The sequence below is a fragment of the Schistocerca nitens genome, chromosome 7, assembly GCF_023898315.1.
Source record: "Schistocerca nitens isolate TAMUIC-IGC-003100 chromosome 7, iqSchNite1.1, whole genome shotgun sequence".
NCBI lineage: Eukaryota > Metazoa > Arthropoda > Insecta > Orthoptera > Acrididae > Schistocerca > Schistocerca nitens.
In genome coordinates, this window is record NC_064620.1 from 226733404 (window position 1) to 226754051 (window position 20648).

Sequence of the window (20648 nt, forward strand, 5' to 3'; positions counted from 1 at the left end):
TTCCTCCTCCTTTTTACAGAACATTTCACTTGTTTGGATCAAGAATGCTAACCAGCAAGTACAGCAAAATTGGCAAGAGACATTTAAAAAATAATATTCATTTATTTTACTCTTGTGATCCATTAACAATACATCAAAAATCCAGTAGCCTACCATTTTTGACTGGCATGTACTGGACAAACTAAAATCCAGATGAGAACTCATTTATACAGAAAAATCATTCACTTTATCTTTCCAGTTTACAATATCATGTTATATCAGCCTGTATAGTTATATCTATATTCTTTATCACCCTCAAAGACTGTTTTATCTCACAGTAGTACAAGACTGTCAACAAAGTGAGCTTTAACTACTGACTCAGTGTAGTGCATTTGTCAATTATGACCACTCTATATATTTTTTTAAATTATTATTCTGCACTATACATTGAGTTTGTTGTTCCCTTTCTGCTTGTCAGTATCCTTTAGTACAAGTGGTGGGGGTAACCCATACCATTTAAGTAACAGTTATCTAGTTCAAGGAACATTTTTCAGCATCTTTTAATCCAGTTCACTTACCTACATTATTTTGTCGTTTGTCAAAAAGTCGCAAACAAAACTACACAGTAAGAATATCCAGCAGTAAGAAGATCCTGTTGACATGGTACTGAGCCTCAATATGTATTTGATGATATACGATTAAACTGACAGACAATGTTTACACCATGACCTGAGTAGATTACTCAAGTGGAATAAACAAAAGTAGCAGTTCCATGAGTAATTTATTAATCTAAACAACAGTTCCATTAACAGAAAACTACATAATCTGCAACAGACATAAAGAGCACAAGACAAAATGTGTATTGCACCAGTGTATTATTTCACAGTAGTTCAGAGTACGACATTAAATATATTATTTCTGGTAATATTTAATGATTGAAAATATCGTGCATTCTGGTCATAATTAAACAAACACAAACCATTCAGTATATATCCATATAAACAGAGGTTTATGCAAAACAGTTTTCACAGAAAATGGAAGTTTTGTTTTGAAAATTCCAGTTTATTGTAAAACACTAAAGGTTTGCATATATCACTATGAACTTGCTGCTGTAGAACAGGTTTCTGTCAACCTTGCTAATCAATAAACTTAGTCTACACTGCAGCAGAAATAAGATCAGTATATTTCTTTATTTTGCTCGCGGTACTCATGTCAACATATTTATCACCGATGCTCACAATCATACCTCCAATTATTGCTGGGTCGACCTTCGTGTTTAGTACCAATGTCTGCCCCTGCTTTAGGTGTCCCTTGAGTGCATCTTCCAGTTCCTTCCTCGTAGCATCATCGAGAGCGGTGGCAGTCACAACTTCACAAACTACTTCTCCCCTGTAAGCTGCCATAATTGTCTTGAACGAATTAATAACAGCTTCAAGACTTTTCAGCCGGCCATTCTCCGCCAGTAATGTAACAAGATTTGCCGTCGGTGGCGAAAGCGCAAGTTTACTTGCAATTTGTTTTACTGCTTCTGTTTTTGTGTGGCGTTTCAGCGTAGGATTTTCAATGAATTCTCGGAGTTTAACATCGGTTCGAAGCGTCTGCTGGAATTTCGTTAATTCTTTTTCCACTGCATCTAACTGTTTCAACTTTGAGGCTGCTGAATAGAGAGCACTTGCGTACCTCCCCTCAAGTCCGAAAACTTGCACAGGTGGTTTTACCATCTGCTGCTGAGCAGCAGATGTTTTCATTGATCTTGCAATTATTCCAAATCTAACCGCAGCCATCCTCACTTCTTCACCAAACCAAACCAGGAAGGCCCAGAATGAATGATCCTTCACAGATGTTATGTAAATTCGATAGCCTGGTTCTCGATAGCAACACGAGAGCAAACGCACAATCTCTGATAATATGAAAAAAAGTTATATATTTTAAAATTAAAAAAAAAACTAAAAATTCAGTCTGCTTTTACTGCAAAGACTGGTAATGTGATAGTCACGTAAATTTACGACGTATTATTCCTACTTTCTTCAGATGTCGTCTCTGTGATAATATGTAAAGAAACATTAAAAATTATGAAAGATGTGACATTCTGCAAAATCATAATTTATTTTATTGTAAATATTTTAAACTTGTAATACAAAATTTGAATAAGACTAGTTATGAAAATGACTACTATGCAGGAAATGACGTAGTGCACCGGAAGTGTTACTCGGCGAAGTTTCTCTGGTTCTCTCCATTGTAGAGCAGTATGGTAGAGATTTCGTGTTGAACGTAGTTAACGTGTGGATATAAGGTATGTTTTGTGGAGAGTGAATAGAAAGTTGGTAATTTGATCTAATTTTAACTTTATCAAGTTATGCATTATTCATTAAGTGTAGTTGGCGAGCAATCAATTTAGCAACAGTTAATATCGTGTGTTAGGTACGTGTTCGCAGCCATGTGCAGCATGGATTATAGGTTTTAGTGGGATTAGTGTTGAATCTCATACTTGTTTGGTCCTTAATAGCTATTATTAAAACTGTCTTCATTGGCACTTATATATTCTAAGGTTCGTAGGTGTAAAAACTTTGTTTTGACGTGCTTACAGTACTACCGAAACTTTTTTAAAAAGTTGTGGGTTCCTAAGGTGTTGCCGCTCGTAATTATTAGACAGCTGTAGCTCTGTATTTCTAAATTCTCTAAAAATATTTCCGAAGAAACTAGGTACGTCACCACGAAACGCAGTAGTTAGGCCATATTTACCACATGCAATGGTTCGTGTTGCACATTCAATATATTACATCGGGTACTTTTCTTTTGATATACTTTATTGGCGCTGGTAGCAATCCTCCAGAAATTGCTGAAGTAATTTTTTGTACAGTTGCAGGTTGTATTTTTGTGTTCAGTCCACAGTAAACAAATTTATAAATTTTTAGTATTTCGGTGCCACAACTTTATATTTGGCCTACCTGACTTCCCACCACAGCTAAAATTTCGGGGTGGTTCCAATACCACACTTAAGCCGTTGATGCCCCCAGTATTTGCTTTTTACATGTATGTTACAGTTGACACACATTGCAAATTTTAACAACTTTTGACGCAGTCAATTTTTTTGCTTAACAAATGAAAAAAGTCATATTTTTCTCAATATTTTGATGACTAAGTTTGTTGCACAAAACTGTAGGAGCTGCACAGTTTGTCATTTTAAAGCATGTGAACTATGATTTGCAACAGAACCCACCTTTGACAAAAATTAGAAAATGTCCAAAAACTAATGTTTTGAAATATCCAAAACATCTTTTTTCCTCGGAAAAATATTTGATAAATATTTGTGTCCCTTTGATAACATTTTGGAGACAGAAAAGAATTGCTTGAAACAATAAATTTAGAGCATTGCACCACAGTGTTTCTAAAATGTTTTAACTGTAAGTTGGCTAAGCAACTACCTAGATGGGAATCTGTAGAGATATGAAGATTTTCAGCTGGTAGTCAATTTTTGATGGTTGTCAGTGTTATATAGCTGACAGTACTTTGTAAAGTAGGGTTGTTGTGTGTGTTACTGTTTTATACCTAATGGTAAGTGTGCAAAATTTTTGCAGGTAGGATCATTGTTAAACATTTCAATACATAGGATGATTTTTCAGATTAATTATGAAAATTACATTTATACCTCCTTGTGTATCTCCTGCTTTTGCAGATGCAAAAAACACATGTTAAGGTGCTTGCAGAGCTCCTCACTCTGTAGTAGTACATGTGGATAGTGGGCTTGCTTAAAATGCTTCTGGCAAACAGCTAACTTACAATTAACACAGTAAAAGTTCATATCCCAAGGAATGGTTACCTATTACAAAGTATGGAAACATTGTTAGCTTAATTGCTTTCTTAAATGTGTACAGATACTGTTGTGCTAAATGAGAAACACTAAACATCTGAGTGAGTGTTGTGGTCTTCTGTTTAAAGAGTGATTTGCACCACATTTCAAGAGCTTCTTTTCTGTCTAAATTGTTTGTCTATATTTGTCCATTTAAATATTGTTACATTCCATGTTGGATTTTCCATTGTTTATTGTCCATGTTTCACTTCAACACAGCTACACTACATACCAACACTCAGAAAGGACATATTGACATTTAAAGCTATATTTAGTGTTGACAAACTTCTTTTCAGAAACACTTCTTGCCATTGCCCATCTCCATTTTACATCCTCTCTACTTCAGCCATCATCAGCTATTTTGCTGCCCAAGTTTCAAAACTCATCTGCTACTACTTTGATTGCTTTTTCTAACCTAATATCCACAGCATCTCCTGATTTAAATAGACTACTTTCAATTGTGATGATCATCATATCCCTTATAGACCCTGTCAATTCCGTTCAGCTACCTTTCAAAGTCCTTTGCTGTCTCTGAGAGGATTAAAATGTCATCGGCAAATGAAACTTTTATTCCTACTCCTGATTTCCTTTGCTGCTTGCTCAATGCACAGATTGAATAACATCAGCAATAGGCTACAATCCTGGCTCACTCTTTTCAACCACTGGTGTCTGGTTCCTGCACAAGCTGGAAATTGCCTTTTGCTCACTGTTTCTTACACTTACTACCTTCAGAATTTTAAAGAGTACTCCAATCAGTGTTTGCAAAGTCTTTTGCTATGAATACAAATGCTACATACATAGGTTTGCCTGTTTTTAACCTGTCTTCTTAAATAAGTTGTACAGTCAGTATTGCCTTGTGTGTTCCAGCATTTCTCCAGAATCTTCCCTGTGGCTTGCTTCACCAGTTTTTCCATTCTTCTTCTGTAAAGAATTAGTGTTAGTATTTTGCAACTGTGACTTTTTAAACTGTTATTTTGGTAATATCCACACCTGTTAGCACTAGCTTTCTTTGGAATTATTATCCTCTTCTTGAAGTCTGAGGTTATTTTGCCTGTCTTATGCACATTGCACACCAGATAGAAGAGGATTGTTACGGCTGGCTCATCCGAGGCTATCAATAGATCGGACGGAATTTTGTTTACTCCTGGGGTCTTGTTTTGAGTTAGGGCCTTGATTGCTCTGTGAGATCCTTCTTGCAGTATCCTGTCTCCTATCTTATCTTACATACACCCTCATTCATTTCTATAACATTGCCTTAAAGTACATATCTCTTGTACAGACTGTGTATACTCGTGCCACCTTTTCAGCTTTCCCTTTTTTGTTAACGATAGGATTTTCATCTGAGCTCTTGATGTTCATACAGCTGCTTCTCATTTCTCCAAAGACATCTTTAATTCTCTTGTAGCCAGTATCTATCTTTCCCATTGTTACATATGCTTTTGAATCTTTACATTTGTCCTCTAGCCATTCCTGCTTACCATTTTTACACTTCCTGTCAGTCTTTCTTTAGATGTTTGTACTCCCTTTCACCTCCTTCATTTGGTGCATTTTTATATTTCCTTCTGTCTTTGCATAAATTCAACATCTCTACTGCTATCCAAGGATTTCTACTAGTTGTCCTTTTTTACAGATTTGATCCTTTGCTGCCATCACTATTTCACTCATTTAAGCTCTCCTTTTGTCTTCTGCTGCATTCCTATCCCCTATTCTTGTCAATTGTTGCTCCCTCAGCAGCCTCAGGTCCCATATCCTAATTACCCAGCTTTTTATAATTTGTTCAGAATTACTCTACAGTTTATAACCAATAGATTCAGTCCACATCTACCTGTATTAGTACTAGCAGTAGTAGAGTGAGTACTCAGGTAAATAACTGGTAGAGTTAATCATTCAAGCTGCTTTCAAAAAATAATTGATCAGAGCTTTTATTGTTTCATATTTCTGCACAAAGTTGGTCTTCCGTTTTTACAAAGTAACATAAAAGGAACAAGGTCTCTCAACATATTGAGTATAAAGTTTAGCTGTACCATTGGATCAGCAGCACAATGCATGCAGATGATTTTAGTATCATGCAGTTGTTCCTGTTGAGGTGTACATTTATTGCTTGAATGATGTATGTTATATATGATGGGTTTAATGAACATGTAATTCAGTTTTTGTTTAAAAGGGGCCTTGCACTCTGTATTTATTGTGCAATACTGAGTAATCATATTGATGGGCTGAGAATGGTATTATTTTTCTCATTATATTGGTGGCTACATAGCTTTTAAAACTCAATATATTGCACTGTGTAGGAGTGGTATTGTGCAATACATGGCAGTTCCTGTTGAGACTTCGTTATTTGCAGACACAAAAGCAACAGTTAATGATCCAGTATGAATACATAAGAAAGGAGGAAGTGTTTATCTGCTTAAATGCATTCAGGGGAATAGTTTGACTGTCCATATTTAATGCTTACTCAATAAACAGCTGCAGAAACATCTGAAAAGTGTTTGAGAGTAGGAAAAGTAACAATGAAGCTGCTTATTTGTTTCAGAAATACATAGGCCTAACAGCACTACTTACTGACCCTCTGCAGTAATTATCTTACTTTTCAGGTTTATAGAGCACGTTCAGCAGTGTGGAAACTGACATACAATACATGTATGAACAGTATCTTTTACATGTACGTAAGCTGTAATGAAGTTCATCAGTTCGTTGAAAGATTCCTAGTCCATTGTTGAAAACTTAGCATAGCCATCTGGCTATGCTGCAAGTTATTTTAGCAACATGTTGTACACTGTCCATGCCACATTTTTGCCCATTGCTGTGTCCTCTTGATCTTCTTTTGTGGCATGTAGTAATTCATGTAAATTCTGTATAGTGTCAACACATTTGCTATGAAGGCATATTTCTGATGCAACCCAGAATGAATGTCGGGCAAAAATATTCTGCAGTTCATGGTCTAGATTTATACGCAATATATTGACACAGTGATTGCACAATAAATATTGAATGTGTGGGTGGCCCCTTAAACACAATACCTCTGTTCGGTTTTTGACAGAAGTACTGATTTTTTTTTGATTAGTTACTAAAGTCTTGGTACTTCTGTAGTTTAATGTTCTTAATTACCTCAAGAATTCATCCTTTCTCCACTTTGAATTGTTTGTTAATAAACTTGTAAAAAAAACTTATCTTTAGACAGAAAAAAGGGATTTGTGGTCACTGTGTGTACCAAAAACTAATATAACCCCAAGGTCTATATCTTTGACTGATATGGACTGACCCATTATTAAACAACATGTAAACAAGGATGTTGTATTCTGGATATTTTCCTGTGCCTCTTGCCAGCTCTGTTAGTGGGGAGTTAGTTTGTAAGTTTATCTATGCTGTTAGTATGCCTTCTGAATTTTGCTGCAGTTCTGTACACATAAGAGCTGTGAGAGAGTGAAATATTTCAGGGAGGACCATGCCACAGAACGAGTACATCGAACGCCATCGGCGCCTCTATGGGCGCAGGCTTGACCACGATGAGCGGGTGCGCAAGCGGGAAGCACGTGAACCTCACAAACGAGCTGAAAGAGCACGCAAGACTCGTGGTCTCAAGGCCAAAATGCTCAACCGCCAACGCCGCAATGAGAAGATCCAGACAAAGAAGAAAATTCGTGCCCACGAGTTGAAACGTACCAAAAATCGTGTTGGTGATGGGGAGCCATCAGGTGGAGCTTTGCCAGTGTATCTTCTGGATCGTGAGGTCCAACAGCGTGCCAAAGTTCTGTCCAATATGGTGAAACAGAAGCGTAAAGAGAAAGCAGGGAAATGGGATGTTCCATTACCCAAAGTTCGTGCACAGGCTGACTCGGAGGTTTTCAAAGTTCTTCGCACGGGCAAATCGCGTCGCAAAGCATGGAAACGTCTTGTTACGAAAGTGACTTTTGTGGGGGAGGGCTTCACTCGTAAACCACCTAAATTTGAAAGATTTATCAGACCCATGGCATTGCGGTTCCGTAAGGCACACGTAACACATCCAGAATTGAAGGCAACATTCTGCCTACCAATTATTGGAGTTAAGCGTAACCCAAATTCACCCATGTATACATCATTAGGTGTAATTACCAAGGGAACAGTAATAGAAGTTAATATAAGTGAACTAGGTCTTGTGACACAGGCTGGCAAGGTGGTCTGGGGAAAGTATGCACAAGTCACAAACAATCCAGAAAATGATGGTTGCATTAATGCTGTGCTGCTTGTATAATGTTTTCTGATCTTGAGCTATGTGCTAATGGTTGTCTACAATATGACTACAATGTGATGTATTTGTTTGCATAATAAAGTACAGAATTGTATAAACCATTTGAGTGAAACAGTTCCTTTTAGATTGCACTGCCATTTACACACTTACCTTATTGCACATTTATTGAGTATTAGTAGTGATATTCTTACTTGAAACTTTTACAGAATTCAAAATGCAGATATTTGTGAAGACTTTGACGGGGAAGACTATCACCTTAGAAGTAGAAGCTTCGGATACAATCGAAAATGTTAAAGCCAAAATCCAGGATAAAGAAGGTTTGTAACATGGTAAATTAATGTATGTGGTCAAAACCCACTGGAATGGGAGGTCATTTTCTGTGTTTGCCAACAGTGAGTATCTGAGTTGTGTAAAACTTTTTAGCAGTACATCAGTGAATTATTTGTTTGCCATCATACTTCACCATAATTTTAATTTGGCAATCATGACATTGTTTAGCATGGTATACAGGGGTTAATGCTGAATGTAGGTCAAGCACATAATCTTGTGTTTAAATATTTAGTTTTGGTATACCTGATTTTAAATCTAATGCAGTGAACAAAATGGGTGAGATCCAGAAAGTTGGATCACCTAACCACTCTTTATTCCCTGAAGAATATTCTACTTTGTGTTTATATAGGCATTATTAGGATTCTTTTCAGAATGTGAGTTGTTGCAAGGTGTTCTCTCCTATCAATTGTAATTGATTTCAAAGCCATGTTTGTGTTGGTAGTGAACTGTTTAGTTGTGCAAAGGAATTTTTCCCACAAGTTCAGAGATGCATATACTTACGACATGTAATTATTGAAGCAGTAAAGTTACAAAGAAAAACACAAGAAACAGTGTCACTTTCTAATTTCCAGACAAAGTAGACACACATTGAAAAAATGTTTCACATATCTCCAGCCTGATGGGAACTTATAATTGGTCTTAAATAATTCCCAAGACACATTGTAATAAAATAAAATTATTAATTGGTTTTCTACAAATGGATACACAAATCTGAAATCGCAATACTTGATGAAAATAATTTCTAAAAAGTTAATCCATACCTGACACCCACTGCTTCAGATGTTCATGAAACTTTCTGCATGGCAGTAGTTAATGTAAAAAAAAATTACAAATGTAAGTGCCGTCACAGAAGGGATGTGTCTTTATTGGAAAAATTCAATATTCTTGAGTTATGGGAATATAGAAAATAAATTTAAGCTGTTGTGGTCCAAACAATGAGTTTGAAATATGTAAAACACTTTTATGCCTGATACAAGATTTATTTTTATCAACACAGCACCCTGAGTATGATAGATATTGGATGCTTATTTAACACCTCATTGTTCAGATCATTCAAATCCTTTATGTAAAGTGACAACCTATATTAAGGCTCCCTTGTGAAAGTACAGAGCCCAAAGTTATAAATTTAAATGAAACATTTTTATTGCACAGATCGACTTTATTTAGGGTGCCAAATTCTAGTCACACTAATGTTAATTTAAAATGTACATGTTCAGCAGATAAGATCCCTTAAACTATCAATGAAACTCCTTAATAGTGTCTCTGTTTTTAATCCATTATGACAGATTGTCCTATTGACTTCATATCTTTTTCATTAAAGTAATACATTGTGCCAAATGATGTTTATTTAGATACACCAACAGCGCATAAAATGTTTTCTAAAAGCACAAAATAAGTCTTCCGTCTCAAGCCAAAACAGTGACAAGCCAAATCAATGACAATGCTGGTTCAGGTGGGTGGAGACAAGTTATCTGACATTTGACACAGCAAAGTACCACCTGTCACACACAACTGCTACAAAACAATTTTGTTGGATAAGTGCATGATCCCATGTGGGGCATTTTCATTGAACGAAAAAATCAAGGAAGGCTTTACAGAAGTTAATTGTCTAATCTCTAAAGAATCACAAGAAAGTGGTTTGTATAGTGACAATTTCTGGTGCCAGGTATTGTGTGGGTTGTCAATATTGACTTTGCAGAAATTGTAAACATCAGATGCAATTATTTGTGCATTATCTGCTAGTTGAAAATTAGCTCTTCTCAGTACGTTTTATATTTCCTCCCAAACCATTGTGCACAGATTTACCATGGCTAGTAGTAAAAAAGGAATGCTCAACATCAATAGAAAAATTGTTTTTGTGCGCTCACAAATTTTTTAGGCTTTTTCTATTCTTATATTGAGCAGCACATCCCTCAGTGAATAAAGCACTTTCTTCACTTGTGGGTAATTCTCTACCAGTCACTTAACCATTTCTTTCTGGACAGCATTACAAATCCTACACAATGTTCCATATTACGACTTATTATGCAGTTGTTCACCATTACCAATTTACTTTCTTCATTTACCACATGAACACACAGGATGGATTGGACAGCTGCTTCTTGTCCAGTGGTAACTCTAATTTCATTCTGAATTGCAAAACTGTAGTTTTCAGCAAAGTCCATTAAGAGTAACTTTTTCTGGAGTTAGATTTTCTATAATTTTTTCAATGATTTTGACTGACGCTTGGATATAAATGAGTGTGGTGTAAGTTACCAAAAAGTCTACGTATTCACTAACAGTTGCAGACTGCTTTACCAGTTCTTCTCCATGATCTGTGTTTATCAACTGGCTGAACTCAATTTCATGATCAGCACCTTTGTCAGCTAATTTCTGTTTTAATCATTCTGACAGTTTATCACGAGGACAATTATCACAGTGATTAAACATACTCGTTTTCAGAGTATGTTTCTTCAATGTGTCCCACATCTGAAAGCAGTTTTACAATTTGGTGGGTCACATTTTGATAGAAATTGGTGACAATCTTTACTTCATCAGCAATAACTTCCCCCTTTTTGGTTTGAGTTGATAAAATACCCATTTCTGTTTTCAGTTTCCTTGCTTATCAAACCACATACTTCCTAACATTGAATTCTGACGTTTTCTTTTCACCAAGAGGGTGGAGCCAAAGTTGAAATTTGGATTTTTCATGTACTCTTACAGTACCCATTTTCTCTCTTTAACAATATCATGACATCAAAATCTATGTCTTCCTTAACAATTTCACCATCAAATTTTTCTTCTCTACAGCCAAAATCTTCAGTACTGCTATCTAATGCCTGGCACACTTTTTGTTCCAAAACATGCTTCACTTTTTCCAGCTTTTTTGACATATGAAGCCTTGGTGTGATTTTAAATGGGGAGAACTTTTAAGGGAGAGCATTTCAGTTCATGTAAAGTTTAATTTGCACTCTCAATACTTTGACTTTTTACTACTGCTTTGTGAAATGTCATCTGAGTCACCTGTTACCTTCATTTATATCACTGATTTCAGGTTTTTGTTCACAAATCTAAAGACATGTTGTGCACTGTTTTTGGCCTGGTTTTACATAGATTCTCTTAGCACTTAATGTTTTAGACAGACAAGTAAACTGACTTCAGATTAACTGTGTTTTTTGAAAGGATCACAAAAAGTTCTTGCAGTTTCAAAAACTTTTTAGTATCTGTGATGTCCGCATAGTAGCACTTTCTTGGTCGTGTGGAAAGTTTATATTGGATTGCATCAATATCAAATCTTGCTGATGTTGACTCAGCTTGGTCAAATGACACAGTGCTTTAGTAATTTTCAAACAGTGCATGAATTCACATTTTGCATTGCAATTAACACTGCACTAATTCACTTAAAACATACCTTATAGTAGTGGAATGACAGAGCTGCACTACAAACAGGTATCACCAATAAAACTGGAATGATAAGGCCGCTCTACAAACAGATATGACTTGTCTCACAGAAAGACAGCAGTTGAGGCCAAATAGACTAATTGTAGCATTGTTTTTGTGTGTGTGTGTGTGTGTGTGTGTGTGTGTGTGTGTGTGTAGGGGGTCTATTTTTTGTGTGTGTGTGTAGGGGGTCTATTTTTGGCAAAGGCCTTACTGGGTGAAGGCTTTGTGTCTTTTTGTTGTGCCTATCTGCAACTAGGCATCTCTGCTGTATGGTGAGTAGCAACTTTCGTTCCATAATTTATTAATGTTAAGAATAGTGTTTTTGAGACTGTTGGAAGGAAGAGCTTCTGTTTCTCTAACACACACGTTCCAAATTGTCTCTATTTTGTCGTCAGAGCTGTTGATTTCAGATGTAATGCATGAACTGCTGTCTTTTGTGTGTATGTAAAACTTGCAGGTAACAATAAAATTTTTGTTTACTATATAGTGAAAGTTTATTTAGTAAATTTACTGTTCAAACAAATATTCTTCTTAGAATTAATGTGAATGTGTGATCTGAAGTAACCTCTTTGGTATTAAATTACTCAACTGATACTGGAAAATGTATCTACTGTAATGCAGTATGTATTAACTGAGATAGGACAGAAAATTTACCATGGCTTATCACTGTCTTATGAAAACATTTGCTGTTTAACGGCAAGTACTATCTAGTATTGATAAGACAATTAGTAGGTGCCTGGAACATTTCTCATTTTGTCAAGAAGTAACTTCCATCTAGTATGAGAATAGTATAGCACAAACCTGATTCTGTAATTAGCATCTCATTGAATACCATTTTCGGAAAGTAGAGGCAAAGGGCAAGGATTTGGTTTATAATACCAGGGTGCAGCTAAACAATTTCCAGATTCTACAGTATGTATGCCGAAAGCTTCCTTTGCTGTAAACATATAATAATGAAATGTAGTTACTGCAGCTTTTTGGGGAGTAATGGAGACTTGGAAGCGAACGTTTCAGGTGCTTGACACACTTAAATATACTTGATAAACACTTTTAAAAATAACACCTTTAGGTTGCATATAGATTATGTATTTGCTCAGTATTGGGGACCAGCTCATCATAAATCTGCCAGAGAATATGATAAACACAATTATAACAACAAAAAGCCCTCTGCGTGAAGGAGCCAATGTCTTTGAAAGCTTGCCTGTTAAGATCTTAGCTGCCTGATGTGGGCTGGTAGATGAAAAGTTTAACAGTTGGACTTCATAAGCATAGATCTCAAACGGGTTTTTGCCTCCATCTAACTAGCTTATACTTCTTGCTTGACTATTAGTCTTGTACTGTTATTTTGGGGGGGGGGGGGGTACACACATTTAAAATTTGATAAGAGCTGTGACATGTGAAGTGTTCCATTTTGTGAGCGGATACTCTGTTTAGTTTTGGTGGCCTTTGCTGAATTTATTGCAAGTAAGAAAAACGCTTGGTGGCACTCACTTCTCTGTAGTAAGTAGTGATAAATTGGAATTTTATCAAATAATGACCACTTTGAAATTTGTGGTCCTAGATGCAATATGCTGGTGACGAAGTATCCTACACTGTCAATTTTTCTTTAGTCTGGTATTTGCATAATACACAGTTCAGACAGTGCAAAACAAGTGTATAGGTCTTTTAGAAATATATTAATGCATTAAAGAATGCTCTTGCAAGTCATCAAAAATGTGGTACTTTGAAAACTAAATCTTAAATTGTGGTATCTAATCTGGCTGTTCATTTTAATATTTGTGTCATTTTAAATCAGGAATTCCCCCAGATCAGCAAAGACTTATATTTGCTGGCAAGCAGTTGGAAGATGGCCGAACATTGTCGGATTATAACATCCAGAAAGAATCTACTTTACACCTTGTCTTAAGGCTCCGTGGTGGTGCTAAGAAGCGAAAGAAGAAGAATTACTCAACACCCAAAAAAATTAAGCACAAGAAGAAGAAGGTTAAGCTTTCAGTCTTGAAGTTCTATAAGGTAAGTACATAAGTACTCAAGACTTGACTTCCATTCTGTAAAGCATTGGTATCAGCAATAATCACCTAAAGATCTGAACACAGGTAGAAAATTAACATGAAACAATGAATTGCTGTCTAAATTTCATTTACGGTTGTATTCATGGGTAGTTAGTGGGCACCTTTCATAAGTGACTATACCTGGGCCAGTAAAACATGTCATGTGACAGCTCGTGTGTAGTTTACTATACTGTGATTGCGAGGTTGCAGTAGTTGCCTCTGCACACGCTCACAACTCCGAAGTACGTATTGTAAATATAAGCAACAATCAATGTTTATATGTAAGTACAACAAAGTACATTTTTCTAACAATTGAGATGGAGACTAAGTGTTTAATAGTATATGAAACTGTGTATTGACAACACCTGAATTAATGACAATATCTATGAAAAGTTGTTCCAAATTGTTAGCGTAATAGCTGCATGTAAAACATTGTATAATAATGTGAACCTAAACATACCAAAGAACACATTATGCACACTTGTAGAAAAAATTAAGCAAAAAGTGCTTAGCCTACTAGATCTCGTGCACACACCGACAGATGGGGGGGTGGGGGATAAAGTCTGTGCACATTTACACTCGCCAATATAGTGGCTTAATTCCATCCAGTTACTAAGTGACCCTGTTCACTTGCAATCTCATCTAAAACGTATTTAGGCGTCACAGGCTGTGAATATAACAGCAGCTTTGTCATGCTCATCTCTGCAGCAATGTCTCTTGCCTGCAACCACTGCACCATAGTTTTTTTTTGGTCACTAGTGGTGGGAGTTTTATCTAAAATCATGGAATGGTACGATTTGTTGTCCATCACAAACACTGTAGAAACTATGGGTGGTCCATATCCTCATTAGTCACCGGTTTTTCTCTATCGAAAAACTTAAGTCCTTCAAGCGCGAAGCCGTTCGAAGATCCTGCATGAGCCACATTTAATCTGGATCCTTTTCCTGTTGGCTGATGACCTCTGCTATTCAGAGTATCATCTGTCCAGCATTTCTCAACTGATTCTCCAGCATTGACCCATGTTTCGCCTAACCATATGATGGTCCTTTCCTACAATGTTGCGTAATAAAATGGTACAAGCTGCAACGACATGACCTTTTTCAAGTTAGTTTTCATCCATCTAACTTTCTAAGATGGAAGCACATACTTCTTAATACCATCTTAAGTGAAATTTCTCCCATGACAAAAGTTCACTTTTTTTAAAGAAATTAGCAACTTCGCTATTGTGGAGTATTCTTTCCCTCTATAATATCCATATACAAATTGCATCTGATTTGAAAGAATAAATATCTGTAACAGGATGGAGATGCTTTTTTATTCTTTCGAGGAGTACTTAAAAACAGTTTTCCCACCGTGGCTTTCTTCCACACTGTTTACTTCAGTGTCTTAAGTCTTTAAGTAGCACCTCTTTCTTACAACTGTTCTTTGACAGAGTCCTAGAGTTTTCGAGGTACGCTTTAAAACTGTATCGGTGGGAATCTATTCATGCCCATGAAGAGAAACAAATTGTTTTTCTTGCTCGTAAAACCCAGGTGTTCTCTGTGGCAATGCCAAAGCCTGGCTATTTAATGGCACTCAATGGCGCAGTGGATTGTCACTTGGTGAACGACAGTTTTGATGACATTGTTTAATAAACAGAAACTGTAGTCAAGGCAGTAACACAATACAAAAGCAGGCGGTTTGCACTATCATACAGTGTTTACGCGGAAGCCAGTAACTTGGTAGCATCGACGCCGGAATCAGCTTTTGTTCATGTTGTTATTGGTTCAGAAGATGCAGCACTCCGCGTTCCTCACTTGTCAGTTATATTGCCAACTTTATGGTGCTTGGTGAGTGACCTTGAGGTGACATGTTTCAGTGGCCTGGGTATTGTCTGGATTAGTTGGAGCCTGCCAAGGGCATTGTCATTTCTTGGAGGCAACACAGTTTCATATAACAGCCTAAACAGTGTAAGTTCCTTCCTGTACATGGTGTTTGCAAAGTGACGAACTTACTGCCGTAATGGCAAGGGCAAATATACCCAATATATTAAAACTAGATAAAGTTACGTAGTTATATTTGTTGGAGGTTAACTATCATAACTGAAAGAGTTATGCTAATCGTTGTACAAATTCAAATGGAAAGTTGATTGACCTCTGAAATGGTTTAACTATAGAATTAATCATTTTTAAAATAAAATAAATACATTGTGCCCATATAAAAGACATCCAATGTATACCACGTATTTAAGCCTTCAGGCCTTTGAAGTGGTAAAACAGTAGGAGAGGAGTACAATGAATTTAGATGTCAGATTTGGACAGATAAGAAGCGATCATCAAAGTGGGTGAGACAGTAGTGACAATCTCAAAGTGGGACTTCAGGCACTTACTAACTCCTGTTTGGCCCTAGTGTACCGTAGTTCCCTTGAACAAAACTGTGCCCAGTGTCTGGATAGAAGAATAAGTGACATCTCCAGTCCAGTGATATAGACATGCATATGTTAACTGCCCTTAAATGTCCAGAAATATAAAATAGTGCACTTCACAAAGGTACATTCAGTATCACATTATTAGAATCAATCAACTTGTGGAAATATTTGTGTTTAATAACTTTCTAGAATATTGCTGAAGTGTGTGGGACCCATACCAACTAGGACTACTAGAGCATTTTGAATCTATACAAAAAAGGGAAACACAAATGGTGAAGGGTTCATTTGGTTCAAGATAAGTGACTAAAATGCTAAAAAAACATGAACTTGCAGGCACTTGTAAAGATAGATGCAAACTATTGAATCCAGGAACATAACACTGCACCCTTCAAATTGCTCCCACAGGAATGGGAAAAGTAAGATAAGATTCGCTACAGCACGCACAGAGGTTTTGAAACAGTCATTGTTTTTGCAGCGCTTACATGAATGAAATGCGAAGAAATTCTATGTGGTACAATGGGAGGTAGGGCTGGGATAAATTGGAAAAAGAACCAGAGGTTGATAGTTTGTAAGGCAGTGTTATTGGAAGACTGGTAGAAATGAGAGAATGGAATACACTGAAAGACAGGCGGTTCATGCAAGCACAGCAAGGCCGTTTTGGTTATTGTTACAAGGCCAGATCAGTCAATCATCATGCAAGCCTCCCCACCAATGGCAAGGTCCATGGTTCATGGGGGGGGGGGGGGGGTAAATTGAACTAAAACTGTTATTAACGAGTTGCATTGTGGGGGGGGGGTCCTTAACAGCCGAAAGCTGTAATTGTGTGAATCTTTTTGTTGTGCCTATCGCGACTCAGGATCTCCGCTATACAGTGAGTAGCAACTTTCCTTCTCTCATATTGTTACTGATGGCTTAGGTTAACACTGTAATTACACTGTCTTACAGGAGAGGGAACACCAACAATTAAGTGTATCCCGTGCAAAGAATTTACAATGTTATCAGAAAAAATAATTTACTGTTGACAATTTCTGCAATTGTATGCTCTGCTCTGGGTTGCACATTCATTCAGTTCCTACCTTGATAGGTGCATGATGTGATATTTTACATGTCACTTCAGCGACTACATGGGAGTTGTTTATTTTATATTTTCATCTTCTTATTACTGACAAACCAATGTGCTTATACTGTATTGAATGTGGAATGTGTTCCCACTGTTAATTTATTTTATTATATTCTACCATCTTCTGGAAAATTGTTCTTTAACAGTATTATAAAATTTGCCTTTTAACGTCGTCTATCATTTAACTTTGCCGATTAGAAAATGGCAAACTTATGTCGAAACCGGTCATCGTGAGATAGATAATACTTAGTGATCTTGACATCAAAAGAAATTTCCTTCCAATAAACCCACACATTCTAGTTGGGACAGACAAGGCCTAGCTGGCCACAGAGTACTTAATCACACACAGTTCATAGAAATACATGCCATGTGTGAATGAGTGTTATTCTGTTGTTGAGAAATATCAATATGGTACTGTCATGTGGAAGGTAATACATGAGGATGCAGGGTGGCCATGACCTTCGTGCTGTTGAGTTCCCTCAATGACTACCAACAGTGACCTGAAGTTATACTGCATGGCTTCCCACAGGACAATCTCCTAAACATTGAAAGAACAGGACCTCTCTTCAGTTCGCTGTCATACTTTGATGGCAATTTGGTATAGTACGAACAGTGATTCATCACTGAATGCAGTAGGATTACATTCTTCAGCCATCCCAGCTTCTCTATCATGGTACCACTCCAAATGCAGCCATTTGTGTTGTGATGTTAGCAGCAGCTTAAACATGGGTTTGTAATTTCCTAATCCAGGTGCTGCAAATCTCTGACCAATGGTGTGGGATGATGTGGAATTTTGTGGGAGTCTGTTATTTGTTCTCAGATGCAGGTGTAGCTATAGAGGGGTTACGATATGCTTAGTACACAATGTGGTGATCCTCTGTTTTGGTCAGATGTTTTTGACCAGAACATTGACAAGTATGTCTCCATAATGTTCCCAATAGTCAAACATCACTGTCAAATTTGAATTCCCCACTAATGTGCCATGGTTTGACCAGACAGACGGATCGATCTTCCAAACTGTTATATGCTGATACTGCTTCTCACAAGAATACACAGAATCTCTTGTTGTTAGGTCAGCATCTGCACTGTTCATGTCCCTTTATATATATACTGCCAGACCTCATAACACAAAATACAAGATTGAAAAAGGGCAAACCTATGTTCGCAGCATTTGTGAATTTAAATAAAGCTTGTTCAGTGGAATACACTTTAAAATTATGTGGTAGCATGTGTAAAATAAAGGAAGTGAAAGATTATTTAAACTTTGTACAGAAACCAAACGTAATTTAGGAGTCAGGGGACATGAAAGGGAAGCAGTGTTATAGAAGGCAGTGGACCAGTGATGTGGACTATCTGCATTGTTGTTCAGTCTGTGCCGTTAACAAGCAGTAAAGGAAAACAGGGTGAAATTTTGAGTGGTAAAGGTTGAGGGACATGAAATAAAAACTTGAGGTTTGTTGTTGACATTGTTTAATCAGACAAGGCAAGTGTAATCTTGGAAGAAAGTGAGACATGGATAATTAGCAGTTCAGGCCAAAGGAAGCTTTTGAAAAGGGTGATACAGAAAAATGCTGAAAATGAAATGTCTCTTTCAAATAACTATGATATTAACTCAAGGGGGAAAAAAAGGAATTTTTTGCACAACCTGACTAAGAGGGATGTGGATGATAAGACACATCCTGAGGTATCAAAGAATTGTAAAAATTTGGGAGAGAAAAGCTAGAGCACAGTGAACTGGTGTTAATGGGTGCACTTTACAGTAGTTGTGCAGCAATGAAGAGGCTTGTACCAAATAACTAATGTGAAGAGCTGCATCAAAGTGTCTTTTAACTGAAGACAATAGAAAGTGCATCTCATTTTTGTAATTTTCCACATTTAGTGTTCAAACATGCTTCAGCTCGAACAGCTATTAAAGGTATTACTATATGAATATTGAATCAGAAGAAGATATCACTGTATTACAAGAGCAAAATACTGAATTGATTATAAAATTGTGTTGCCAGATTTTGACTCAAAACACACAATCAATTTTTGCAGTGTGGTAATTTCTCGGTGGTTTGAAAGCACAGTACAGTATTAGCTGATAGTGTAGATTTGTGTGAGTGTGTTTTCAGCATGATGTGTTCATTATTGATGCCAACCTGTCATAAAAGGTGACTGATTATTGCCTAAATCACTGTAACTGTTTGTTAGACATAAGTTTGTAGTGACATTATTATATGTGATATCATAACTGTGGCAAGAATTATCTAACACAAACGTGTTAATAAATAAAAACGTCCTTCGGTTTTCAGGTTGATGAAAATGGGAAGATTCATCGCCTCCGCCGTGAATGCCCATCAGAACAGTGCGGTGCTGGAGTATTCATGGCTGCCATGGAAGATAGGCATTACTGTGGAAAGTGCGGGCACACACTAGTGTTCAGCAAACCTGATGAAGCTTGAACATGTTGCTGTATGGTTTCTTGGCATTGTAATATTACTGACAAATAAAAAATAACAAATATTTTTGTTTAGTTTCACTGTGGAACAGTTTTAATTTGTTTTTGTAGAATTGTATAATGGTGTGAAGGATGTGGGGTTGAAGGGGGTTGGTGACAACTGCAGGGAGGAGAGTGGTGCTCAGGAGTGAGCCATGTATACCTTGCACATCACTGGTACTATACCTACAATTTGTATCACATGGTGTGTTGGCAAATTTGTACCACATAGTGATTAGTGGGCTTCCTTCTCAGAGAAAGTCTGTGATAAAATGACAGATTTAAACATGTCTTCATTGCTCAAACTATGATGCTGGCTGCTGGAGATTTAGCAGACTTGAGAGAGAGAAACTATGGTGTGTACTTTCATTAATTCTTGATTGTACCTATGTTAGGGTATTGCCATAGAAATAAAACTTAAGCAGTATCTCGACAGTTATGGCAAGGGCTTGTTGATTTTAAGTCCGTGAAGAAAAATCCAATCTGGTTACAGATAACGCAAAAAAAAGATCATTCAGTACAGTAGTTCATAACCGAAGAACTGTAGAAAATTCTACATAGTCCTTCAAATACACCTTTAACTTCCAAAAAGTTTGAGATTGTGTAAGGGAAATTATTATGTATTCCTCACAGTTGATGTAGCAAGCAATATTATTACACAAGGTCTTGGAGAGGGAGAGGAATGTGTGTTGTAATGAATTAGAATAATCACAACAGAGTGAAAATTGTGGCCCTGTTGTTGCTGTAAGGGGACTTCAGGTGCTGTTTTCTATTTTATTTC

General features: G+C 36.8%; 2 protein-coding genes across 3 annotated transcripts; one reads left to right on the forward strand and one right to left on the reverse strand.

Moving 5' to 3' along the window:
* Positions 1-741: 741 nt before the first annotated feature.
* On the reverse strand, positions 742-1827 carry LOC126195235 (ATP synthase subunit O, mitochondrial). Its single transcript, XM_049933761.1, has one exon. The coding sequence runs from the start codon at positions 1761-1763 to the stop codon at positions 1134-1136; it is 630 nt and encodes a 209-aa protein (XP_049789718.1). The 5' UTR covers positions 1764-1827; the 3' UTR covers positions 742-1133.
* Positions 1828-2175: 348 nt separating this feature from the next.
* On the forward strand, positions 2176-19895 carry LOC126195822 (ubiquitin-40S ribosomal protein S27a). 2 transcript variants are annotated; one of them, XM_049934465.1, is made up of 4 exons: positions 2176-2272; positions 8264-8374; positions 13606-13823; positions 19683-19895. In XM_049934465.1, exons 2-4 carry the CDS (start codon positions 8272-8274, stop codon positions 19830-19832), a joined length of 471 nt encoding a protein of 156 aa, XP_049790422.1. In that variant the 5' UTR covers positions 2176-2272; positions 8264-8271; the 3' UTR covers positions 19833-19895. The 2 variants fall into 2 exon arrangements, with proteins under 2 accessions (XP_049790422.1, XP_049790421.1); XM_049934464.1 differs by lacking the exons at positions 8264-8374; positions 13606-13823; positions 19683-19895 and adding an exon at positions 7267-8169 and having other exon boundaries at positions 2177-2272.
* Positions 19896-20648: the final 753 nt, after the last annotated feature.